The 27,818-nt window shown below is 38.7% G+C and overlaps 1 protein-coding gene across 1 annotated transcript; it reads left to right on the top strand.

Annotated features, from left to right (window-relative positions):
- ZCCHC10 (zinc finger CCHC-type containing 10) lies at positions 1 to 27,818 on the top strand. The gene is made up of 4 exons (XM_003980761.6): positions 1 to 120; positions 18,565 to 18,729; positions 25,197 to 25,238; positions 25,889 to 27,818. The coding sequence occupies exons 1-4, from the start codon at positions 80 to 82 to the stop codon at positions 26,154 to 26,156; spliced, it is 516 nt and encodes a 171-aa protein (XP_003980810.2). The 5' UTR covers positions 1 to 79; the 3' UTR covers positions 26,157 to 27,818.

Below are 27,818 nucleotides of genomic sequence, written 5' to 3'. Positions count from 1 at the left end.
GGCCGCTGGGGGTTCGAAGGGCCCGCCCCTTCCGAGGAGCTTCCCAAAACCCAGCGCGGCAGTCCGCAGCCGCGCTAAGATGGCGACTCCCATGCATCGGCTCATAGCTCGGAGACAAGCGTAAGTGAGGGCCCGAGTAGGGCCGCGGGGCGGGCTGGGGGCGGGGAGAAACGCGTCAGCCGGTGAGTGAGCAGGGGCCGGGATGGCGGGCAGGTATCGGATCCTCAGTGTGGACAGGCGGAGGGTGGTCGTCTCTCTCACTTGTTGCAGCTCCGCGGGGGCTCGGCCCAGGCGATAAGTTTGGTGTCCACGGGCTAGTGATTGCGTGGAAGACGGCTGCGTAAGGTCCCCGGGGCGGGACCTAGGCTGCGAGGTGGGATAGGTGCTGTTCTGAAGAGAGCCTAGCGTTTGGTTTCCGCAAAGGGAATGCCCAGGAGTTGGGCACTAAGTGTGCCCCTTTGCCCACCCAGCCGCCCACCCCACGCGTGATCCGGCAAGCCTGAAGCCTTGATCCGACACCCTCCAGTCTCACCGACGTAAACCTTCAACTCCCTGTGAAGTCTCCAACCCAGCTGGCTTTTCCTGCCCTCTTCCTATCGCCTTCCCCAGGAACCCTGACTACAACGCCGATTTTTCTCCCCAAGTTATCTTCTCACTTTCTGCCATTCATTCTCTTCAGTAAATATTAATTTATTTTAATTAATATTTATTAAAATATTATGCCGCTCTCTGCCAGAATTTGGGTCTAAAGAAATGGAGGTGTTCAAGACCGGAAATAGTGCTTTCAGGAAACTTATATTCCTTTGGTGAAAAGAGTGGAACAACTAAACATTTTAAGTAAAGAGCTTTGAAGGAAATAAGAGGTGATGGAAAGAAAGGTCCAGTTTAGGTTGGTTGGACTGAAAAGGAATGCCTGCAGAGATCAGAGATCTGCATTTGAACAGAGATCAAAAGTGTGAGAAAAGAGGTGCTCATGGGGTGGCTCAGTCCTTTGAGCATCTTGACTCAAGATTTCAGCTCAGGTGGTGATCGAGGGTCAGGATTGAGCCCTCCTTGGGCTTCCCTCTAAAAGCGGAGCCTGCTTAAGATTCTCTCTCTCATCCCCTCCCTCTCTCTGTCTTAAAAAAAAAAAAAAAAAAAATTAGAAAAGAGCCAGTCATGAGAGGATTTGGGGAAAGACCATCCAGAAAGTGACAATTGCTTTGAGACAGGAAAGAACTTTAATTTTTAAGAACTAAAAGCTGGCCACTGTGGCCGTTGAGCGAGAGTCAGTGGCACAAGAGGTTTGCTGTGAACGCATAATGCAGGAATCATCCCAGACACCCCTCTCTGGTAAAGCCTTTTTTTGTCTTCTACCAACATGTACACCTGAACTGCCATTTTTTCATTCTCCTGGCATTTCATGTTGTTACCATTTGCAAGTCCATAATTCACCACTCATAGTTAGCTTGCATATTTATCTGTTTCTTTTTACACTTCTGTTTTTTATTATTTTTTGTTGTTCTTCGTGAGTGCCACCTGTCACACCCAAGGAAGAGTTCCTTGAGCTTAAGGGTAAACGCCTAGGGAGTCAAGGTAGTATGCCTCCTGGAGGAGAAGGCTTTGAAGTCAAACAATTCTGAAGTCAAGAATAGAGTGACTATAACACTCAATAGGTGTGCTAAATTATGTTACTATCAAACTCACAGATTTGATCTTTTGGGTGTTGGATTCACACTTGGATAGATCTACTCCATTGGTCCCAAGATGGCTGCGCTATCTAGGGTCCTTTATATCTGTCCAACTTCAAGTTGATGGCATCTCATTGTCTAGATTGAATCATGTCTATGGGATTGCCATGCTCTGATTAGCAGATCTCATTCTTTTACCAGCACAATTGGATGGATCTTTATAAATCAATGATGAGCTAGATAGGTAGGTTAGGTAGTGAATGCTAGATTGGTAAAACCAACCAATATCCACTTATATGAAGTGAAAGACTTAGTATCTAAAGAATATTGTTATTTCTTATTTAAGAAGTGTCAGAAAGTTTAGTAAATGTTGTTTTTCTGTGGAACGCCTGTATTTGGTAAATGAGCTATACAGAAGTAAAAGACTTATCTTTAGGAGTTTCTAATCTTTTGGGGGAAGAAAATAAATGGTGTATGATGAAAAGCGGTCATGGTATAAAGACTAAGTCCTCAGGGAGTTGGAGAAGGAGACCTTTAGAAGTTAGGGAAGTCCAGTCAAGTTTAGGGAGTATTTGGGGGCAGAAAGCAGAAGAGGAACCATTATTTTTCATTTTATCTTCATCAAAAAGTTTTAATTTTGTTTATAAAGACCATATATTCCATAATAACAATTTTTAAAGTATTTTTAGTATTTATTTAGTTATGTGAAGTGAGAAAGTACTGCTGTCATTCTTTTTAAGAGTCTTTGGACTAATAGAGGAAAAATAATTCTTGTGGATGCTGAAGAGATGGTACTGGAATTCAGTGGAAAGTTTAACAGAAAAAATGACCCCAGATAGTGCCCTGTTGAGATCCCAATTGAGAGGATATTAGTTGGACTAATAATAATAATAATAATAAAAGCCTAAATTTGAGCTTCCCATTCAGCAGAGTTAACTTTAAATCAATTGAAATGAAATAATTTTCACTTTGTAAATTGTAATTACATCTACTTATATTTAAGTAGATTTGTAGAATCTTTTACTATCTCAGATCATTTCTTCTGCTAAACCTTCCACTGAATTCCAGTACCGTTTATTCAGCATCTGTGAGAATTATGTAACTTTGGCTTGGGTAGGAAGGACATACTTACCTCCTGAATCAGCCTGTTACATACAGTTTATGTTGAGCTGAAAGGAAAATAATATTGATGAAGCTAAACCCTGCTCCCTTCTAACTTTGTAGCTTTGCACCTAAACTGTGATTTTAGTCATGTAAAAACCCTAGATGTTATCCACTTGAATTGCTATCATGTCAAGCTTCCCTGTCTCGTACTTGTATTGATTTTCTGGACTTAAGTGTCAGACTTACTTTTACCCTTGTTAAATTTCATCTTGTTAAATTTGACATTCAGTTCTAGCCTGTCAAGACCTTTTTAGATCCTGATTTGGTCATTCTTTGTATTATCTATCCCTCTTAGCTTTGTGTCAGCTATAGGTTTGATAAACATGCACATCTGTATTCTGTTCTCATCCAAGTCATTTATAAAATGTTGAACACATCAGGGGCACCTGGGTGGCTCAGTCAGCTAAGTGTCCGACTTTGGCTCAGGTCATGATCTCACTGCTTGTGAGTTCCAGCCCTGCTGTCAGGCTCTGCTCTGACAGCTCAGAGCCTGGAGCCTGCTTCAGATTCTGTCTTCGTCTCTGCCCTTCCCCTGCTCGTGCTCGCTCTCTATCTCAAAAATAAACAGTTAAAAAAACGTGTTTTTTTAATGTTGAGCAAATTCAAACTAAAGACCAAGCCCTCAGGCCATTGTTAGATACTCCGCTATACATTTACTTCAACCTATTAAACAGTACTCTTTTGTCCATAATGCTCAACTGATCTATTTCCTAGATGCCTTATTGAAATACATATACCCAGAAGCCAATAAGAGTATTAGTCTGTAATGATTTGATACTTCGTGATTGAGCTTCTCTTTTTGAATGGATTTAATAAATCCAGCCAGAATTTTGCCTGGAATAGATGTCAAGTTCACTGGCATAGTTTGTGGAATCTACCTTTCTCTCCACTTTGAAAGTCAAAACAGCATTTGCCTACTCTCAGACTTTCAGCACCATTCATGTATGCCAGGGTTTCTCACATTACCAGCAGCAGTACAGTCATGTCACCTGGAAAATCTCTGGTATGTTGGGGAGCAGTCACTTGGGCCATGTGACTTAAACACATTCAGATGGATAGAAGGGCCCTGTTACCCACCCCTCACTATCTTGGGATTCAGTTCTACTCTTTTCATTCTACATATAATTGTGTTTGAGTTAAGAATGAAGAAAAATAAAAATAATCCTTCTTGTTCTCTTAGCCTATAACATGACATTGGTGACCAATTTGCCTAGCACCCAAAATAATGAGTCTATCCTTCTTTTGGTTTTGTGTGCTTTATTCCACACCCTCCACGCCCCCCCACCCTCCCCCCAGTTCTTTGTGCTTTAGATGTAACTGAAACACAAAACAATTTTGATGTTCTTGACATTTTTCACTACTCTCAGCTTTTTTTCAGTAGGATATTTATTTATTTGTATTAGGTTTAGATATTTCTCTTAGGCCTTTAGCACTCTTATGTACTCATTAGTTATATGTTACTTGGAAAAATATCTTGATTTTTTTTTTTTTTTTTATGATTTCACAAGCATTCCGTGTTCATTGTAGGAAAGTTAGAGAATACAGGTAAAGAAAAAATGTATTATAACCCTACCCCAAAGATAATTTTTTACACTTTTTTTTTTAAGTTTATTTATTTATTTTGAGAGAGACAGAGATAGTGTGAGTCAGGGAGGGGCAGAGAGAGAATGCCAAGTGGGCTTCGGGCTACCAGCTGCAGGGCCTGGCACAGGGCTCGAACTCACAAAACTGAAATCATTTCCTGAGTGAAACCAAGAGTTGGATGCTTAACCGACTGAGCCACCCAAGCACCCCAACCATTTTTTACATTTTAATGTATAACCTTTTAGGTCATTTTTTAACATTATAAATGGCCTCGTAGTGTTCTTTATGGATAAACAATAACTTTTTGGCCATTTCCATTGCTGTTGGATAGTTTACTCTTTTTTTTTTCCTTGAGAATATTTGACACACAATGCTACTTTAGTTTCAGGGGTACAACATAGTGATTATAGTGATTCCACAAGTTTATACATTATGCTGTGCTCACCTCAAATGTAACTACCATCTGTCAAGTTTATCTTATAAACCATATTATACTTCCCATAATAAATATACAACTAAATTTTTGCATATATGTATCCATTATTCTGGATTAACTGGTAAGAACATTTTTTTAAGTGTATTTATTTATTTGGGGGGGGACCAGAGAGAGGAGAGAGAAAATCCCAAGCAGGCTCTGTACTATCAGCACATGGGGCTCAGTCTCACAAATTGTGAGAATATGACCTGAACCAAAGTCAAGAGTTGGAATGCTAACCGCTGAGCCATCCAGGTGTCCCAGTATGGGTATTTTTTTTTTAAAGTCAGGTTTACTCAAAACACATGAACATATGGGAAGGTGGGGGGAAGAGAAGAGAGGGAAACAAACCACAAGAGACTCCTAATGACAAGAGAACAAACTGAGGGTTGATGGAGTCACATGCTCTACCAATTCAGCCAGCCAGGAGCCCCCAAAATTCATCCTTCTTAATGTACAGTTCTGTGAGTTCTGACAGATAACTATAGTCTTGGAAGCGCCACCAAAATCAAGATACAGAAAAATTTCATCATGAAAAATTTCTTCATGACCCCTTGTAAGTAAGCGCTTATCAGCCTCTGGAAACCACTGATATTGCTGTAATTTTATCTTCTCCATAATGTTGTGTGCAAATAGAATCAGTCTGTGGCCTTTGAGTCCATCATCTTTCACTTGGTTAATTCCTTTGAGATCCACTAAAGTTCTTGCACATATTAATATTGCATTCTTTTTTTTTTTTTCATTTTTATTTATTTTCGAAAGAGAGAGGGAGAAACAAGGGTAGGGGGAGAACAAGTGCGTTAGGGGTGGGGGGGGGGTGCAGGGAGCGGTGGCAGGGACAGAGAACCCAAAGCGGGCTCTGTGCTGATAGCGGAGAGCCCAATGTGGGGCTCGAACCCACGAACCATGAGATCGGGACCTGAGCCAAAGTAATATGCTTAACCAACTGAGTCACCCAGGTGCCCCTCTTTTTTTAATTATTGCCGATATATCCCATTGTATGGATATACAAGTTTGTTTATCCATTTGCCAGTTTAAGGACATTTTGATTGTTTCCAGTTTGGTGTTCCTTTTGAATACAACTGCTATAAAGGTTCATGTAGTCTTTTGTGTAAACTTAAGTTTTCCTTTTTCTTTCATAAATAGCCTAAGAGTGGATTGCTTGACCATATAGTAACTAGTAATTTTATGGGAAATCTTATTAGAAATTGGCAAACTTTTCAAAAGTTCATATTTTTGCACATTGCATTCCAATTGTTCTGTACCAATTGTTGAAAAGACATTTTTCTCTGCTTGATTTTTTTTTTAAGTTTTTAAAATTTATTTATTTTGAGAGAGACAAAGACAGTGTGAGTGGGGGAGGGGCAGAAAAAGAGGGAGAGAGAGAACCCCAAACCGGCTCTACGCTGCCAATGCAGATCCCAGCGTGGGGCTTAATTCTACAAAACTGTGAGATCATGACCTGAGCCAAAACCAAGACTTGGACATTTCATCCAACTGAGCCACCCAGGTACCCCCTCCACTGAATTTTGTTTATACCTTTGTCAAAAAAAAACGCTGCCCATGTATGTGTATGGATGGTATTCTGTTTCATTGATGTATTTGATTTTGTAAACACCACCCTGTGGTGATAACTGTAGCTTTATAATAAGTCTTGAAATCAGGTAGTGTTAGTCCTCTAATTTTGTTCTTTTTCAGTCATTGCAACTATTGTAGATTCTTTGTATTTTTGTATGCATTTTAGGATCAGGTTATCAATTTACATAAAAGAAACTGCTGAGATTTCAGTTGGAATTGTACTGAATCTATAGATCAGCTTTTGAAGAATGGATACCTTAACTGTTTTGAGTTTTCTTATGCATTAATCTGTGTGTGTATGTGTGTGTATTCATCATTTTTAGGCCTTTAACTTTGCTCACCGATGTTTTATAGTTCACTGTAGAGGTGTTGGACTTTTCATCCGATTTATCTCTATGTATTGTAATAATATTTTTTTAATTTCAATTTTACAATTGTTTCTTGCTAGTATATAGACATACAGTTGACTTTTAGGGGCACCTGGGTGGCTGAGTCAGTTAAGTGTCCGATGCTTGGTTTCTGCTCTGGTCATGGTCTCATGGTTTGTGGGTTTGGGCCCTCAGTTGGGCCCTGCACTGACAGTGCAGAGCCTGCTTGGGATGCTCTCTCTCTCCATTTCTCTCTGCCCCTCCTATACCCTCTCTCTCTCAAAATAAATAAATAAACAAAAAAAAAAAAAAGAAAAGAAAGGAAATACAATTGACTTTTGTATATTGACCTTGTATCCTGTGACCTTGCTAAACTCATATATTCTTGTAGCTCTGTTTTAGATTCTTAGGGATTTTTTTAAGTAGATAATGACCATTTATACTATCTTTTTTGGGTTTTTTTGGTATGTACATTTTTAAGATTTTCTTGTAGTTACCAAATGGCCCTTCAGAAAGTCTGTGCAACTTAGATTCTTACCAGCAGTTAAGAATGTATATCTTGGGGGTACCAGGGTGGCTTAGTTGGTTAAGTGTCTGTTGATTTCAGCTCAGGTTATGATCTCACAGTTCTCTGAATTTGAGCCCTGCATTGGGCTCTACACTGACAGTGCAGAGCTTGTTTAGAATTGTCTCCTCCCTTTCTCTCTGCCCTTCCCCTACTTGTACTCTCTCTGTCCTTCTCAAAGTAAATAAATAAACTTAAAAAAATGAACGTATATCTTACCATATGTGGAGTGCCCATTCTCTACCTTTGCCAACAATAGGTCAATATAGCAGTCATGACCTACTATTTTAGGTATCAAAGAAGGTCATTTCATATAAAAAAAAAAAACCTGTATAATTAGAACACTTCTTTGGGCTTTAGCTTAGGGTATAGAAATGGAATATTTTTTGAATAGAGTATTCACATGGGTAGAAATAAATGCTAATCTTGTTTACTTTAAAATTAAAGGTCTGCCTCATTCAGCATTCTGTGGAGATCAGTATTTTTAGAGGTGGTTAATTAATGGTTAGAACATGTCAATCATAGATGGGCCTTAGATATTTGTGAATGTTCTATTTATGACAACAGAAAACTACACATTGCTGGTGGATAATATTTTTAATAGCTGAGATCTTAAGTTATAAGTTTATGAATTTGGGGAAAATAAACTCTGAGTTGGAGAATACTTTATTTTCTTGATTCTGAGAGGTTTCCTCACACTATCCATCATATTTTCATTGTTAGGAAATACTGTGAAAGGCTTTGAAATGGATTTCAAAAAAAGATTACTAGATGTCATGTCTAATCCACTCTTACTGGTTGTGTGACTCTGTGAGACCCTATCCATCACTGTCTTTGAGCTACTTTATAACTTTGTAAGTTGTAGAAAACTGATAGGAAAGATTCTTACCCATACATATACGTTATGATTGATTCTTGCAATGTGACTGTTGACTAGTTTTTAACTGTCTGTAAATTCATTTCAGCATTCTTTTTTTTTTTTTTTCTAATGTTTATTTATTTTTGAGAGAGGGCACATGCACTTGAGAGCTGGGGAGGGGCAGAGAGAGGGAGACAGGATCTGAAGCCAGGTTTTGTGCTGGCAGCAGAGCGCTTGATACGAAGCTCAAACCCACCAACGGTGAGCTCTCAACCTGAGCCTAAGTCAGACTCTTCACCAACTGAGCCACCTATGCACCCCCATTTCAGCATTCATGATCGAATTCTCTTTTGAACCAGTTACACCATCTTACTAGTTCCTTTATTTTTTTTAATATATGCATTTTTAATGTTTATTTTTGAGAGAGAGAGACGGAGACATTGCGAGCGGGGAAGGGGGAGAGAGGGAGACATAAAATCCCAAAGCAGGCTTCAGGATCCGAACGGTTAGGCCAGAGCCCAACGTGGGGCTCCAACCCACAAAGTGGGAGATGATGATGACCTGAGCCGAAGTCAGATGCTCAATCGATTGAGCTGCCCAGGCTCAATCCTTTATTGATCATTAGTTACTTTTTGTTACTGTTACTGTTACTAGTTCCTTTGTTTATCATTAAACCTTTGACGTGTGTTTGTTTTGTATGTATTTGTTTTTTTGTTTGTTTTCAAGAGTTTATTCACAGGCTGTTTTGTATGTATTTGTAGGAGAGTCATGATTATACACTTAAAAAACATTTATTTTAATGTTTATTTTAGAGAGAGAGAGAGAGAGAGAGTGAGTAGGGGAGGAGCAGAGCGAGAGGGAGACAGAATCTGAAGCAGGCTCCAGGCTCTGTCAGCACAGAGCCCGATGCAGGGCTCAAACTCACAAACCATGAGATCATGACCTGAGCCAAAGTTGGGTGTTTAACAGACTGAGCCACCCAGGCACCTGATACACTTTTGTTTTCTTAATGTTTATTTATGTTTGAGAAAGAGTGCATGAGAGCTGGGGAGGCGCAGAGAGGGGGGAGGACAGAGGATCTGAAGTGGTTTCTGTGCTGATACCAGGGCGCCTGGTATGGGGCTTGAACCCAAGAACCATGAGATCATGACCTGAGCCAAAGTCAGACACTCAACGTACTGATCTAGGTGTGCCCACAATTTTACGCTATTTACAAATTGTCTTTAATGTTTCTGAATATATTATTATTGGGGTGCACTTTACAATTATTTATGTTATGTGTTAAATGTGTTAATGGTTCTTTTTGCCTCAAAAGATAATATTAAGTCCATAGAATGTTTTATGGTTGATGATTTTAAAAGTTTGCTATGACATTACATGTTCAGATAAAGTCTGAAATTATCATCATGGCTCTGGAGGTTGCTTGCTGAAATTTAAGAACTATTACTAATCAAAAAGCTGGGTCTTTTTTATTATCTTTTAATACTATATTTACTGAAATAGTCTTAGTTCTTTAATTGTAACATTAGTCTTCAGATTAGGATTAAGTTTTGGACAGATGCTAAAACTAAATTATCATCAAGATTACAGAACCTGGTCCACAATGCAGGAATTAACTAATGAAAAGCCCACTATAAGCAATATATGTCCTCTTAAACACTTACCTATTTCAGTAATCGTTTTACAAACATCTACTGAGCACCAATTATGTGTTCTCCAGGGATAAAAAAGGTGACTGCTCTAGGTTAAAATTAAGAACCCAGCATCTCATCATGCAACCATGTTATGAGAAAATTTAAAGTGCCATGTATCATTAATCCAGATACAATATATAGATTGGCAATAATAACTCCCAATTAATTGTGTGTTACTTTATACTAGATGCCTTACTGCTTGCTATGTATACATCCTAGTCTATAGAGTGGGGATAGTTCTTTCAAACTCTCTGAGTTGTTATGGAGAATAGATGTGATTATTCATAACTGATACTTAGCTAAATTCCTGGCACATGATAAATATAAGCCCTGGTTATGGTGTCATCTAATTCTCACAATAACATAGTAAAAGTGGGTATTATTGCATTTTTTAGAAGAGGAATCTAAGATTCCAAAATCAGTTTGCTAAAGAGCATACAGCTATGTAGTGAAAGAGCCAAGATTAAAAAAAAAATGTTTTAGGGGCGCCTGGGTGGCGCAGTCGGTTAAGCGTCCGACTTCAGCCAGGTCACGATCTCACGGTCCGTGAGTTCGAGCCCCACGTCGGGCTCTGGGCTGATGGCTCAGAGCCTGGAGCCTGTTTCCGATTCTGTGTCTCCCTCTCTCTCTGCCCCTCCCCCGTTCATGCTCTGTCTGTCTCTGTCCCAAAAATAAATAAACGTTGAAAAAAAATTTTTTTTAAAAATGTTTTAATGTTTATTTTTAAGAGAGAGACAGAGTGCAAGTGAGGGAGGGACAGAGGAGGGGGAGACACTGAATCCGAAACAGGCTCCAGGCTCTAAAGCTGTTAGCACAGAGCCTGACATGGAGCTCTAACCCACAAACCATGAGATCATGCCGTGAGCTGAAGTTGGACATTTAACTGACCAAGCCACCCAGGCACCCCAAAGCCAAGATTTTCTAAAACCTTTGTTGTGAAATAAAGCACATGTACAAAAAAGTTCAAACGACATAACTATGCCACTTAATAAATTATTATAAAGGAACATTCTACTTGATTACCGATGTGGAAATGTTTGGGTTTGGAGTGAACGATCAAGAAAGAATTCTTGAGGGGTGCCTGGGTGGCTCAGTTGGTTAAGTGTCTGACTTTGACTCAGGTCATGAGCTCATGGTTCATGAGTTCAAGCCCTGCTTAGGGCTCTGTACTGACAGCTCAGAACCTGGAGCCTGCTTTGGATTCTGTGTCTCCCGCTCTCTCTGTTCCTCCCCCACTCTCACTCTGTCTCTCTCAAAAATAAATAAAGATTTTAAAAATTCTTTTTTTTAAATAAAAAAATAAAGTAAAATTAATTAAAATTAAATAAAAATTTAAAAAAAAGAATTCTTGAGACATCTTCACTGCAAAAAGGTGGTTTTATTAAAGAACCTGTGGGCAGAAAGAGCTACACTGGGCTTGTGACAGGTGACTGCTTTTAAACTTTCAAGTCGCAAGAGTGTTAGGGACAGCATAAGTCTCCAAGGAATTTTGAAAACAAGGTTTCCAGGACCCTGAGGGTGCTAGCTGTTATTAGGAAGAGGTCATTTATTACTGTTTAGTAAACCCTCAGTCATGAAACCCTTCAGAAGATGTATATCAGTAGGCCGTATGCTTGAAGGGTAATTGCTGACATATATCTTGGTGAGTAGAGATAAAGGAATTTCCTAAGGAATTTCTTACATGTTTAAAGTAGAATCACAGGATCCTGAGGGATTGGATTAATGTTAAGCTAAGATTGCCTTTTGCCCTTAGTAAAGTGTCAACATCAAGGCAGCTGAGCTACCTCAGGAAGGTCACTGTTCCTGCTTGAAGGACTTGTCAATGGGTTGTAAGTAGTAAGGAAATTTAATTTTTTTATTTTGCCTTTGTTTCCCATATCAGTTACCACCCAGATCAGGTAATAAAATTGCCAGTCTACCAAAAGCCATTAAGGCCTTCCCACTCATGACCTTCCTCCTTCCCAAAGGTAATCCGTCACCTAACATTTATGGTAATATTTTCCTTGCTTCTCTTTGTGTTTTTAACATCTTACTATGCACTGGAGTTTAATTTTGCGTGTCTGAACTTTGTACAGAATCAGACTATTTGGATTCTTTTGAATAATGTGGCTTCTTAAATCTGTGAAGTTTGTTCATTTTTTTTTTGTTCTTATTTTTTTCTGTTTTTATTTTATTTTTGAGAGAGAAACACAGTGAGAGTGTGGGAGGGGCAGAGAGAGACAGAGACAGAATCTGAAGCAGGCTCCAGGCTCTGAGCCATCATCACAGAGCCTGACACAGGGCCTGAACTCACAGACCACGAAACCATGACCTGAGCTGAAGTCGGATGCCCAACCGACTGAGCCACCCAGTTGCCCCTGTTCATTTTTAATATTATGAAGTATTTCACTGTATTCTGTACCATAAATTATCCATTCTACTTGGATGTTATCTCCAGGGTTTTTTTTTTTTACATTTATTCATTTTTGAGAGACAGAGAGAGACAGAGCAAAGCAGGGGAGGGGCAGAGAGAGAGGGAGACACAGATTCTGAAGCAGGCTTCAGGCTCCCAGCTATCAGTACAGAGCCCTACATGGGGCTTGAACTCACAAACCGGGAGATCATGACCTGAGCCAAAGTCGGATGCACAACCGATTGAGCCACCCAGGCACCCCTCCAGTTTTGAGGAAATTACAAGTCATGCTGTTATATTCGTTAGTTCTTCCTCTTCCCTTCTTGAACAAGTCACCCCTAAAGCCATTAAGTAGTGTAGAGCAAGATAGGCCTCCATGCACAGGGTTGACTTGGCATTGGAGTATTGGAGCTGAAGTGGGTAAGGAGGGCATCTACATAGATGTGTTAAGTGATCTGTAGCATCAGCAGGGTGTGGAGGGCATCCAGTGGGGGGAAGGGCCACTGCAGGGTGTCAGATCCCTAAAGTGGGGGGAAGGTCCAGTGTAGGGTATCAGATCCCAAGCAAGGTGAGGAAGGTGTCCACACAGAGGAGCAATTTAGCATAAGTTATCACCCTAATGGAGAAAATATCTACACAGGGAAGGGGAAGTGTAATTTAGTATGAGGTGTCAGAGCCTAAGTGGAAAGAGAAATGTGACTCTAAATATCATCATGGCTCCATCAGTCTGATTGCAGGCTGGGACAAGGAAAGTAGATGTGCCTAAAATTTTTTGTTGTACCAGAGAGCAAGAAAGTATCCCCAAAATGAAGAAGTCATGTCAAAAGGACACAGAACCCAGCTTGAAAGGATTCCTTTCCACTGACCACATCTAGGACAATCTGAGTATCAACATAAATCATGTAACAAATTATACCTTATTGAATAAGATAGAAAAATATGAGTTCATACTGATAGATGAATAAATGAACTAAAAACTTAGTGGGCAAGATATTTATGTACTTTGAAATACCAACCCACAAAATATTTATTGTTATATCAGTTTTCACTTACAGTTGTGTGACAAATCATCCCAGAACTTAGTGGCTTCTTTTTATTTATTTATTATTTTATTTTAATGTTTGTTTATTTTTGAGAGAGACAGAGTGCAAGCTGGGGAGAGGCAGAGAGAGAGAGGGAGACACAGAATCTGAAGCAGGCTCCAGGCTCTCAGCTATCAGCACAGACCCTGGTGTGGGACTCAAACTCACGAACTGTGAAATCATTACCTGAGCCAAAGTTGGATTCCTAACCAACTGAGCCACGCAGGCGCCCCCTAATTTTTATTTATTCATTTTGAGAGAGAGTGAGAGAGTGCACATGCATGAGCAGAGGAGGGGCAGAGAGAGAGAATTCTAAGCAGGCTGTGCACCATCATCACAGAGCCCACCATGGGGCTCGATCCCACAAACAGTAAAATCATGACCTGAGCCAAAATCAAGAGTTAGACGCTTAGCCAACTGAACCACCCAGGAGCTCCAGAACTTAGTGGCTGCAGTTATCTGAAGGCTTGATCAGGACTGGCAGATCTGTCTTCCAAGATGGCTCATTCACAGGGCTATTGGCAGGAGGCCTCAGTTCTTCACCACGTGGGCCTCCCTAGAGGCTGCTTCAGTGTCTGCATGACATGTCAGCTAAGTGACTTAATCTTCAAAGTCACACCATCCTGATTTATTCTGTTAGAAGCAAGATGCTAAATCTAAGCCACCCTTAAAGGTAGGGAATTAGGGCTTCCCTTTTTGAAGTGAAAAGTATGAAAGAATTTGTGGACATCATTTACAACCACCATAATTACAAAAGTACAAAAAGTAACTTTAGAATGTAAACTTGGTCAACCCTCCTTAATCAAGGAATCAGAGTGCATATCATCAGTAATAAGACAAATTGCCATCTTGTGTCACCTGGTAGGAATATGGTGAGAAGGACACAGCCCATTTCTGTTACATTCCTGCCAAGAGGCATGGCTTGAATCTAATCATGTAGAGATCTCAGATGTGGTAGTTGACCTCCAAGATAACCCCCAATGATCCCTGCCTTTTGGCATTCACACTCTTGTGCAGTGTCCTTTCAAGTTATTCTAGGGTTGGTCTGTGTGACCAACAGAGTACAGCAAAGGTGATGGTATGTCATTTTCAAGATTAGGTTATAAAAAATTATGACTTCTTTCTTAAGTTGCCTTGGTCACTCCCTCTGGGGAAAACCGTGTTGTAGGCAGCCCTATCTGTGGAGAGATCAACAGGCAGGGAACTGAAGCTTCCTACTGATAATCGCATGAGTGAGCTTGAAAGCAACTCAAATTGAAGCACATTCTACAAAACAACTGGCCTGTAATCTTCAAAATTGTTAAGGTCATAATAAGCAGGATACGACTAAGGAACTCATTAGACAGAAGGAAATCAAATAGACTTTACAAAGGCAACGTAGATGCTGAATTGGATTTTGCTATATAGAACATTATTGGGACGTTTGATGTCCCTTAAATGTAAGGGTCTGAAGATTAAATGGTAGGAATGTATCTATTTTAATTTCTTGACTTTGATGGTTACTTTGTTACCTAGAAGAATATCCTAGTTTATAGAAAAATGCAATGAAATATTCTGAGTTGATGAGTCATCAGTTTGGCAGTTTACAAATGATACAGGAAAAATAGTTCTTTGAACTGTACTTAGAAGTTTTCTATAAGGGTATGATTGTTTGAAAAGTTTTAAGAGCTACATAAAGGAAAGCAATATTTTTATACATGTTATCTGGTATAACTGTGCATTGAATTCTGTTGTATAAATACTTATGAGTGGAACTACTGGATCATAGAGTGTACATCTCTTTAACTATAGTATATTTTTTTTCAAAATGGTTGTACTGGTTTGCATTCATACACACAATGGATATGTGTTCCTCTTGCTATGTATCTTTGCTAACATTTGTTATTCTCAGTTTTTAATTTTATTCTTTCTGGTACGTACGTATGCCTTGGTATCTTTGAGCATTTAATATGCTTTTCTTTGATTAGTAAAGAGCAACTTTTTTTAAGTTTATTTTAATTAATTTTGAGAAAGAGCAAGCGGGGGAGAGGCAGAGAGGGAGAGGGAGACAGAATCCTAAGCAGGTTCCATGCTGTAGGTGCATAGCCTGATGCAGGGCTTGAACTAACAAACGGTGAGATCATGACCTGAGCCAAAATGAAGAATCAGATGCTTAACCGACTGAGCCACCCAGGCACCCCTAAAGAGCAACTTTTTATATGTTTATTATTGATTTGTGTTTCCCAGGCCCATTTTTGTGCAGTCTTCCCATTTTCCACTTCATCTTATTTTTCTATGATGTGTCATTTTCTTGGTGATTTGTAACATCTTCTCCAACTTCTTGGCTTCCCTTTTTTTTATTATTTATTATTTTTAAAATTTTTATTTATTTTAAAGGCTTTTTAAGTTTATTTATTTTTCTTGAGAGAGACAGGGACAGCACAAGTTGGGGATGGGCAGAGAGAAGGAGAAAGAGAATCCCAAGCAGGCTTCGCACTGCCAGTGCCGAGCCCGATGTGGGACTCAGTCCCTTGAACCGTGAGATGATGACCTGAGCCGAAACTAAGAGTTGGATGCTTAACCTCCCGAGCCACCCAGACTGCCCTTCCCCTTTTTTTCTCTCTAAATTGTTTTTTAAGTTTATTTATTTATTTTGAAAGAGAGGGTGTACGTGCAAGAGAGAGTGGGGGAGGGGCAGAGAGAGAGGGAGAAAGAATCCCAAGTAGTCTCTGCACTGTTAGTGCTTGGCTTCCCTTTTTACTCTCTTTATGTTATATTATATGTATACATACATATGTGTGTGTGTGTGTGTGTGTGTATAATTTATTTATTTTTATAGAGAGAGAGAACCAGCAGGGAAGGGGCAGAGAGGAGGAGAGGCAAAGGATCAGATGCAAGCTCCTTACTGACAGCAGAGAGCCCGACTTGCGGCTCGAATTCATGAACCATGAGGGCTCGAAGTCACAGACCAGGAGACCATGACCTGAGCCAAAGTGCAACACTTAACCGACTGAGCCAGCCATACGCCCTTTTCACTTTTTGTTCATTTGTTTGTTTATTTTTAATCTCCTCACCCAACGTGCGGTTCAAACTCACGACCTCAAGATGATGCTCTTCCAAATGAGTCAGCCAGGTGCCCCTCCAAGTCACCTTTTTTATACCATCTTGTAAAACATGTATTCTTTGACCAGTCTGTAATCAGTGTTTGTATATGGTAGAGAGTAAAGTCTCATTTTTTCCATATGTATAACCAGTTGTCCCTGTACACTTAATAGCCTATCTTTTCTCCCACTGCTGTCTAGTGCCATGGTTGTCATAAAATAAGTATTCTTACATACATTAGTCTATTTTTGGGCAGTCTGTTTTGTTCCATGGGCTTGTGTATCTTTGCTCCAATTTCATATTTTTAATTGGTATAGCTGTATCATTAAGTCAATGACTTTTAATCTAAGTCTTCTCCCACTTATTCCTTTACAAGAGCATTTTGGCTATTCTTGGCCTTTTCCATATACATTTTAGAATAAGTTGGTTAACAAAACAAACAACCTGTTTTGATTTTCATTGGCATTGCTTTGAATCTATTGATCAGTTTGTGGAGAATGGACATTTTGAAATTATCAAGTTTTCTTGTGAACATGGTATATTTTTCCATATAGCCACTTACTTAGATGTTTAATTTCTCTCATAATGTTTATATTGTGCAAAGAACTCTTGTACATATTTTCTTTGTATCTCTACATATTTGATATTTTTCAGGAAATTATAAATATCACCTTTTAAAATGTCATCTTAACTGTTTTTGTTATAGAATCCTGCTGAATCCTACTTGCTGCTTGTTTTGGTGGGCTCTCAAGAATGTTAATTACAGGGCGCCAGGGTGGCTCAGTCAGTTAAACATCTGACTTTGGCTCAGGTCATGATCTCACGGTTCATGAGTTTGAGTCTGGCATCTGGGGAGCTTGTGCCCACTTTGGGTGAGCAGGAGCCCCGCTTCAGATGAATACAACCCTGCTTCGGATGAACATGAGCCTCACTCCTCTCTTTCTTTCTCTCTCTGCCCCTCACTCACTTGCACCCTCTTTCAACTAAAAAAAAAAAAAAAAAAGAATGTTAATTACATGTATATATGTATGGTCAGTTGGATAGTAGGAAACACTAACTTTCAACCTCAAATGAGTGAAATGTTATCTTCTAGAAAAGAATTCCATTCTTCTCCCTAGTAAACCTCCTTTATGTGGAATATTTTTATTAATAACATATTTGTGGAATTGGGTTTTCTCTCATGTTAGGTAAGTTACTTACATAATACCCTCAATTTTACCTCCGGATTGGCAAAGCCTAAAATTTTTGCTATCTGACTCTTTACAAAGTTTGCTGACCACAATCTGAAATCTTGCTGATCTTGTGAATTCTTATTATTTCAAAATACTTTATCTGTAGATTCTTTGGATTTGCCATGTACATAATATGTCATCAGTGAGGAATGAACATTTTATTTTTTCCTTTCCAATTCTTTTCATCTATTTGACTTTACTTGCTGCATCTTAATCCAATTTCAGGGATTTAGGATTGGGATTTTTCTTTTTCTCCTAGATGAGTAGAAGCTGAGCTGTATTCTATATACAGTTGGTTTATTCTCAGGGTATAAATCTTCAGAGACCTAACCCTGGATACATAGTTTTTCTCCGTGGCTTGTTATAATGAGGTTTACCCCGCTGAGCAAACACTTCCAGCTCAAGTTGACTTAAATACAGAGCTGACTGCTGTGGATTTCCATTTTCTTCCATATTTTGGCTTGGTTAGATTCTTCACCCCGTCGTTAGTTCTCTGATGCCTCAAGCAGATTGTTAAAAATGTTTTGACTGTCTTTTCTATTTCTGAGCTGAGGAGTTGGTCTGAGTTACCTAGTCTGCCATTACTGGAATGGAATTGAGGAATGAAGATTTGAATGGAGTTCTAACTCCCAAGGTCCATGTTCTTGACTACTTAGTATCCTGCCTTCTAATTAAATCTGACATAATAAACAAAGTATAAAATTATGTTTATATTTGACCTTAAAAATATTTACATTATGTGTACTTTTAAGGATAGAAAATGTCAAGTCAAAATCTTAAGTCCTGTATTCTATTTTCTTTGTGTTCTTTTGCTCTGCAGTGAAGCAAATAAGCAACATGTAAGATGTCAGAAATGCTTAGAATTTGGACATTGGACTTATGAATGCACAGGAAAAAGAAAATACCTACATAGGCCTTCAAGAACAGCAGAACTAAAGAAAGCTTTAAAAGAAAAAGAAAACAGATTATTATTATTACAACAAAGGTAAGTGTACATGTGGGGGTTTTTTTCTTTTTTCTTTCTTTTTTCTTTCTTTCTTTTTTTTTTTTTAAGTAGGCTTCAGACCCAATGCAGAGCCCAGTGCAGGATCTGAACCCACAACCACAAGACCTGAGCTGAGATTAAGAGGCACACACGCAACCAACTGAGCCACCCAGGCACTCTCCAAAGGAGTATTTTTATTTATAGAATTTATTAAACAACTAAATGTCTCATGGTGGTTATCCAGATTTAGATTATAGTATAGGCTAACATTTAATGAGTGCTTACTATGTCCTAGGTGCTATATAAGCTCTTGACACCTATTAGCTTATTCGAGCCTCACATCTGTACAATTAATGTACGTACTATTATCCCCATTTTACATGTGAAGAAACTGGAGCCTGGAAAAGTTCAGTTACTTGTCAGTGTCACACAGTCAGTAAGTGGAAAGATTAAGTGTTAAACCAGCCAGGCCTTGTTCTTAATCATTGTACTTTATTGACTTAACTGCCAGTGAAATGACAGCAGACTAGGAGGTAGGTTATATGAGCCATCAACCTGAAAGATAAAATGGCCAGTTGTTACTTTACCAGCAAAATGAGTGTATTCGGGAATAGTAAAGGCATTGCAATCCGGGACAAACAAACCATGGCAAACCATAGGCAGGTCCAGGGAACAAAGGAGAAGGGCTTGCTTTTATTGGGGAAAAGAGGAAATTGGGAAGGGCTATTTGTGTTTTAAGTTCATTTATTTATTTTGAGAGAGACAGAAACAGTGCAAGTGGAAGAGGGGCAGAGAGAGTGGGAGAGAGAATCCCAGACAGGCTCCTCACTGCCAGCCCAGAGCCCGAAGTTGGGCTTGAACTCACGAAACAGTGAGATCATAACCTGAGTCAAAAGCAAGAGGCAGATGCTTAACCGACTGAGCCACCCAGGTGCACCAAGAAGGGCTGTTTTAAACAAAAGTCCATTGGAAGAGAATAAGAGATCAAGATTCTCATTGGACGACTGTGGCAGTTTCTCCTGGCTGTTGCTATTGCTAGACAAGAAGAAAACTGTCCTTCCTCCTGCTGGAATGGTAAAAGTAAGCTACTTCCTACTGAAGAATGCAAGGTACTATTCTTCATGTTGGGGTCTGCTGTTAATGACGAGTGGTAGTGTGTGAGAACCCCCCTTTAGAGCTTCCCAACTCCATTTTTTATCCAGTTCCCTTTATTGTTATAGAGTCGATATGGAAAGACATCCAAGATACTTTAAGTATATAAATAGGATAGAAAACAGTATATATAATATGCTATCATTTATGTTAAAAAAGGAGAGAAGGAATAATGAAATTTTTTTGGAAATATAAAAGAGTCATAATAGTGGCTCCATTCTAAAAAAAATTTTTTTTACGTTTGTTTATTTTTGAGAGATAGATAGAGACATCACAAGCGGGGGAGAGGCAGAGAGAGAGGGAGACACAGAATCCAAAGCAGGCTCCAGGCTCTGAGCTGTCAGCACAGAGCCCGACACAGGGCTTGAACCCACGGACCAGGAGATCATGACCTGAGCTAAAGTTGGACACTCAACCAACTGAGCCACCCATGCGCCCCATAGTGGCTCCATTATAGAAGGAGAACTGGGTAGGAGGGACCTGGAAATGTGTTACTTACCCTTTTGTGTCCTTTGAATAAAGCTTTTAAAATTGCTTTGAAATAAGTAAGTAAACATGTTTTAGAAACTGAAATGGGAAGGTGTCAGGTGTACTCAGTGCTACAGATGAGAAGCAGCATCTTCGTAAGGACTGTTAGCCATGTAATAGTGTCTTAAACACATGGACTTTCAAGGTAGCAGTCTCCCAATTTGTGGAAATGAATGCTCCTCAAGGGTTATGCAGGAATAGATAGGTAATCAATTTCTAGGTCATCAACATTCATACATACTTTTTCAAAACTAAATTTGTATGAGAACTTGCCTGCCAGTTCTCCTTTTCCATTCTCTTTCTTCATGTGTGAAAACATTTTTCCAAATAGTGGTATATGTACAAAGAAAGTGAATAGCTCTAATTATTAGGAGCAAATTCTTTTGTAATTTTTTTTTTCCCAGGAAACCCGAAGGAAGACCTAATTGAGCTGCCAATTTAAAAGTATATTTTAATTTATTATTTTTTTAAATGTTTATTTATTTATTTTGAGAGAGAGCACAGCAAGCACAAGCAGGGGAGGAGCAGAGAGAGAGAGAGAGAGAGAGAGAGAGAGAATCCCAAACAGGCTCCGTGCTGCCAGCACAGAGCCCAACACATAGCTCAAACTCACAAAACATGACGTCCTGACCCGAGCTGAAATCAGGAGTCAGCCACTTAACCAACTGAGCTACCCAGGTGCCCATAAAAGTGTTTTTTAATCATACATTTTTGTGACTCATGGAATACAACATTGGAGGAATTCAAACAGTGACATTGCTACAACAAAACTCTATTCCCAACTGTTGAGGTTAAGAAGGTTTCTTAGGGTCAAATCTATACAAATTAAATACAGGAATTGAATTAATGCTGAACCTTGTTGGAATTTAGCAATAAGATCCATGGATACATTAAGTGGAAAAACACTCGATGTCATTAAGAGATGCATTTCCAATAAATTTACTTTGATGTGTAATAATTATTAAAATTTGTAATGTATTGGGGCACTTGGGTGATTCAGTCAGTTAAATGTCCAACTTTTGATCCTGGCTCAGGTCATGATCTTATGGTTTCATGGGTTCAAGCCCCGTGTCAGGTTCTGCACTGGTGGCCTGGAGCCTGCTTGGTATTCTTTCTCTTCCTTTCTCCTCCTCTCTCTCTCAAAATAAATAAACTTTAAAATTTATAATGTATTTCTACATTGTTTTAATCAATTGTATTATCAGTAATGGTTGCTCAATTCAGAATTTTTAAACACTTTTAAAGTCTTAGGATCATATGCAATTAAAAAATACAATTTTAAGTTAGGTCTCTGTTTTTATTGCCGAGAAATACCATAAGTGATCACTAAAAATCTTTGCCATAAAAATATATTAGGATACTTTCTATAGGGAAACGAGAATAAAAGTACAAGTTCAGGGATACCTGGCTGGCTCAGTCAGTGGAGCATTTGACTCCTGATCTCAGAGTTGTGGGTTTGAACCTCATGTTGTGTGAAGCCTACTTTAAGAAAAAGAAAACAAAAAGAAAAAAAAGTACAAGTTCAGTGAGGAAAAAAGACAGTGTAAAAGTACCAACTGTTAAAGATAAGCTTGTTCATAATTTTTGAGTGAATTACAGTAGGTATCAAATTATTGTGGTATGTACTTTCCATTGGATACAATTACCAAATGATATAATAATTTTCTTTTAAAATTATATATATGAGATGAGTCATTACACTTTTCGTTAATATTAAAACTTGGATTTAAAAAAGGAAGAGGCAAAAAAAGTTTTTCAGATTCTTTATTAAGAATGTAAGAGGGCTGCGCCTGGTGGCTCAGTTGGTTAAGTGTCCAACTCTTGATTTTGGCTCAGGGCATGATCTCAGTTCATGAGATTAAGCCCTGTGTCTTTCAGCTCAGAGCCTGCTTGGGATTTTCTCTGTCCTTCTCTCTCTCTCTTCATCTCCCCTGCTGGCATATGTGCTCTCTTTCACACACACAAAATAAATAAACATTTTTTAAGAAAAGAATGTAAGCAAAAGGGAGGCACCTGGGTAGCTCATCAGTTGAGCATCCAGCTCTTGTTTTCAGCTCAGGTCATGATCCCAGGGTCATGGGATTGAGCCCTGCGTCAGGCTCTGCACTGAATATGGAGCCTGCTTGGGATTCTTTCTCTCCCTCTCTCTCTGCCCCTCTCCCCTGCTTGTGCTCTGTCATTCTCTCTCTTAAAAAAAAAAAAAAAAAAAAAAGAACGTAAGCAAAAAATGTTTGAAGAGCCCTGTCCTAAAAAAATATAGGGGTGCCTGGGTGACTCAGTCAGTTGAGCCTCCGACTTCAGCTCAGGTCATGATCTCAGGGTTTGTGGGTTCAAACCCTGCACCAGGCACACTGCTATCAATGCAGAGCCCACTTCTGATCCTCTATCCCCTTCTCTCTCTGCCCTTCCCCTGCTTGTGCTCTCTCTCTCTCCAAAACAAACATTAAAAAAATTTTTAATAAAATAAAGTATAATAGTTACAAATAATTTCAACATTTACTTTGTTTTTCTAGTTGTATGGTATGAATATCTTGTTCTTAAAAATACATAAAACTAGGGGCACCTGGATGGCTCAACCAGTTAAGTGTCTGACTCTCGATTTCGGCTCAGGTTATGATCTCATGGTTGGTAAGAGCCAGCCCTGCATCGGGCTGTGTACTGACAGTGTGGAGTCTGCTTGGGATTCTCCCTCTCTCCCTCTGTCTGCCCCTCTGCCCCTCTCAAAATAAATAAATGTTTTTAAAAAAAATACACAAAACTACATGAATTTTAGATATGGCTCTATTAGATAAAAATTGCTGATTTTTGGTTCACTGATAAAATGATGAAAGTGTATGAATCTCAGTGATCATGAATTTTTCTGGTGTGATTGATAAATGTACTCCTACCACTTACTTTACCATGAAAATAACAATTGTAGTAATTCCATTATGTGAGACAACTTTACATAAATATATATTTATATTCAAAGACTCAGAAAATAAGGATACAAACATTATCTAGGAAATAGAGAGAAGTCAAGAATATAAAAATGTTAAATTTACAGGACAGTGCTATAGTAATAGAAGTAATTATGTAATTTGAAAACCCGATATAGCATGTATATTTGGCAGAAATATAGCAGCAAACCATTTGTATATTTCATTCAAAAATCATCAGACTTTGTTCTTTATAAATAATGTGAGTAGGGGCACCTTGGTGGCTCAGTTGGTTAAGTGTCTGACTTCAGCTCAGATCATGGTCTCATAGCTCGTGAGTTTGAGCCCTGCATCGGGCTCTGTGCTGACAGTTCGGAGCCTGGAGCCTGTTTCAGATTCTGTCTGTCTGTCTGTCTGTCTGTCTCTCTCCCTCTCTCTCTGCCCCTCCCCCTCTCGCGTTCTGTCTCTTTCAAAAATAAACGTTAAAAAAAATAATGTGAGGGAACACAGTCTTGAAGTATTAAGTGTCTGGTTTTAATAATAGTAAATAACAATAACTGGAGGTGCCTGGGTGACTCAATTGGTTAAGTGTCAGAGTCTTGATCTCAGCTCGGGTCTTGATCTTGGGGTCATTAGTTCAAGTCCTACATTGGGCTCCACGCTGGTTGTGGAGTGTACTTTAAAAAAAAAAAAAAACTAACTAAATAAATCAAATAGTAAATAACTGAACAATTTAGGGGACATACAGAAAAAGAAATGGCTATTTTATTTCATTTTATTTTTTTATTTTTTTATTAGAGACAGAGTGAGTAGAGCAGGTTCTATGCCTAGTGCAGAGTCCAACACAGGGCTCCATTCCATGACCCTTGGATCATGGCTGAAATCAAGAGTCATACGCTCAACTGACTAAGCCACCCAGATGCCCTAGAAATGGTTATTTTGTTTTATTTTTAATTTTTTTAAATGTTTATTTATTTTTAAGAGAGAGAGAGACAGAGACAGAGACAGAGCATGAGGAGGGGAGGGGCAGAGAGAGAGGGAGAGAGAGAATCGAAAGCAGGCTCCAGGCTCTAAAGTGTCAGCACAGAGCCCCATGTAGGACTTGAACCCATGAACCATGAGATCATGTCCTGAGCCGAAGTTGGAGGCTCAACAGACTGAGCTACCCAGGTGCCCCCAGGAATGGTTATTTTATAGACATGTTTTTATTACTTATTTTTGAGAGAGAGTGAGAGACAGTGTGAGCAGGGAAGGGGCAGAGACAGAGGGAGACACAGAATCCGAAGGAGGCTCCAGGCTCTGAGCTGTCAGCACAGAACCCAAGGCCGGGCTAAGCTCATGAACCATGAGATCATGGCCTGAGCTGAAGTCGGAGGCTCAACCGACAGAGCCACCCAGGCACCCCCAGAAATGGTTATTTTAAATTAAAGGTTGCTTTCCTTTTTTTTTTTTAATGAAATAGTCATTTATAAGATAATTCTGAAAACTCAAATTATAGTTGGTGTTTTACTGTTGTTTTGTTATTCCATAAGTAGTTGGTTTAGCCATGTCAACCTTAGCTCAAAACTAAAAAGAATCAAATTGGTGCACTCAGTCCTCTTAACCACCAACTTACCTGGCTTCTAAGATACAGTTGATAATATCTGTCTTACCCTTTAAGTACTGATTAAGTTGACTGCATGTATCGTATGCAGCCTATAGTAGGAAACTAACTTATTGCTTATAACAAGAAAATACTGGAGTCAGTATTTGTCATGAAAGACAAAGTGTTTCTCCAATGTAAAACAGTTTTGGGGATAGCTGAAGGGTTTGCCTGAGCTGTGTATAATCACTATTAACAGGAGCTTTTTCCCCCCTCATGTTTATCAGCATCGGAGAAACTAATGTAGAAAGAAAGACGAAGAAAAAAAGGTAAGTGTGGCTTTAGGAATATTATGTAGATAATAAAGAATACTCATTGGAGGGATGAAAAGAGTGATTTTAAAACACTTGTGATAAAATTTGGATCTGAAATCTCTTGTCTGTAATTCGTGATTAAGTATCATCCCTTTTTCCTCTCTTTACCTGACTGGAATTTATTGGCTTCATTTCTCCTTTTTCTCCAACTTTCCAGAGTATACCTGGAAGTAGTAAATAATTTCTCTTAGAAATCTCTCTTATTCTATTAGAATAGGAAATATTATTAGACCGGTAAAAAAAAAAATTGTTGACCAGCTATATATCTGGTGAGAGTAAAGATTATGAAACATTTACCATACTCTCCAAGGCTTAAATAAACCCAACAATTACACTGCAACTTTATTCTAACATGATTCATTCTGGAGTATAATAAGAGTAGGAACAGTGCTCTTGAACTCCATCTAGGAGAGTTACGTTATTAAAGTAAAACCTGCGGTTGCTGCGGGATTACTAGTCACACAGTCCCCAGCGCATCACATCTAGGGATCCCGTGGTAGCCAGGCTTCAGTGTATCCATATACCTCGTTCGCCCATGAAATTGCTTTTTAAACATTCTGTGAAGGGTCAGCTTCCCCTGCATGTAACTGTTCACTGTCTAACAGGTCTAAGAGTGTCACCAGTTCCAGTAGCAATAGCAGTGACAGTTCAGCCAGTGATTCTTCATCTGAGAGTGAAGAAACATCTACCTCATCCTCCTCAGAGGACAGTGACACCGATGAAAGTTCCTCCAGTTCATCGTCTTCATCCTCCTCCACGAGCTCCTCCTCGTCCTCTGATTCAGACTCAGATTCTAGCTCTTCCAGTAGCAGCAGCACCAGCACAGAGAGCAGCTCCGAGGATGAACCACCAAAGAAGAAGAAAAAGAAATAGAATCGCTCCGTCCCTATTGGACTGCCGGACTGAACACATCAGTGTGATTCTCGAAAGGGAATTTAGATTGTGTTAAGGCCAAACAGGTTAACCAGTCAACATTTCTAGAGTTTGGAAGTTTCTAAATGTTTTACACATCATAAGAGCATAAAGAGTATTAATAATGGATTATGTGTGTGTGTGTGTGTGTGTGTATATATATATATACATATATATATATATATATATATATATATGTATGTATATATATATATATATATATAAAAGACTTTTTTTATTTTAAGGGTAAATCTTGTTTTTCTTTTTTATCTTTAATATATATCTCTAAAACTTAAAGCTGAATCCAGTAAATCTGTTATTGTGATGAAACTTTTCTTTTCTCCCTGTGAAATGAATGCCACACTTTGTTACATGTTAGTGCTACATATCAGACATGTTTTCAGGATAATGAACCACAATGTCTGGCAGTGAATTTCTCATGCTTTTGGCTGTGTTATTATGGAAGATTTACTACCTTGTTACTATAAACTTAGAGGAGTTTCCTCTTAATAAATGTTCTCGATTTTTATGTTTATGTTCAGAAGGTTATTGTGACTTCTTAAATGAAAAGCTCAAGGAACCTATTAATATATTTATGCCTTTTCAGTCATACAAGTGTCCACTTACTGTGTTATGTCATTCGTTTTCTTCTGGTTCTTAGAGTTACTCTTGTCTGAGGAAAATCAATCTAGAGGAACCTAAAAAGGAACCAAAATTCTGAAAGTACTTAGGAGTCCAAATTTGGTGCCTTTTGATAAGTTGTGTGTATCAGAAAAGAGTCACTTAAAAGTTTAATTTAAGTAAAGTGATATAAATATCTTTGTGTGTTAATATGCTGTAAAAGGTAGGAGAGGAAAAGGAAGAGGAAGAAAGGTAATTTTTACCACAACTTAGGGCGATGTTGGTTGCCTTTTATTAAGTTTTTCTAAGCATTCATAAAGGTTACCTTTTATTATTTTATTATTATTTTTGCCATTGTGATTTGACAGTTCATGGCAACTGGTCATATGTGGCGATCTACTGAGTAAATACAAATGACTTGGATTAATGTCATGTGTTTACATAGCATAGACACCGTTGAAATGTAGCGTGTAAGATTAAAAAGAAATACTGCACAATATTTCTTAAAAGTGATATACTCTGCTGTGGTGAAATTATTTAGTTGTGCATGACATCATTCTATGATGTCTTTTAAGCTTTTTGGAAAGAGGTATCGTTTGTAGAAAAATCTTGACTTGGGCTAAATAAGGGTTTTTAAAACTATGAATGTTGTCTTTTTTATATTTTTATGAGAAAGTAGAAAACTGCTTTTGAAAAAATGAGCTTCTATTTAAGTGTTGAAATACACGTATGTTGTAAGTTTAAGGAGCCTGTAACTCCTTGTATGTTTTATAGAACCAGCTGTTTTCAGTGATTGTAAATAAACTCTCAAAACATCATTTCAAAGGCTCCATACAGAACATATCAATTGACAGGTAGATTTAATAAGTTACTAATTAATCCCATTTTACAACGGTAGTCTCTATAAGGGCATTTTTAGCAGTTAAAGAACTTGGAAGAGAAAAGAAAAGTGTACTTAGGTTGCAACACTTGCAATTAAATAAAACTCGTTTGTGCTCACGA

Source organism: Felis catus, chromosome A1 (genome assembly GCF_018350175.1).
Source record: "Felis catus isolate Fca126 chromosome A1, F.catus_Fca126_mat1.0, whole genome shotgun sequence".
Lineage (NCBI taxonomy): Eukaryota > Metazoa > Chordata > Mammalia > Carnivora > Felidae > Felis > Felis catus.
Note: the sequence above shows the minus strand (reverse complement) of the source record. Positions and strands in the feature narration are given on the sequence as shown.

Coding starts and splice junctions, on each gene's coding strand:
- ZCCHC10 (XM_003980761.6), top strand. CDS start 80: ATGGCGACTCCCATGCATCGGCTCATAGCTCGGAGACAAGC. Junction 18,730..25,196: donor TTATTATTATTACAACAAAG/GTAAGTGTACAT, acceptor CATGTTTATCAG/CATCGGAGAAACTAATGTAG. Junction 25,239..25,888: donor AGAAAGACGAAGAAAAAAAG/GTAAGTGTGGCT, acceptor ACTGTCTAACAG/GTCTAAGAGTGTCACCAGTT.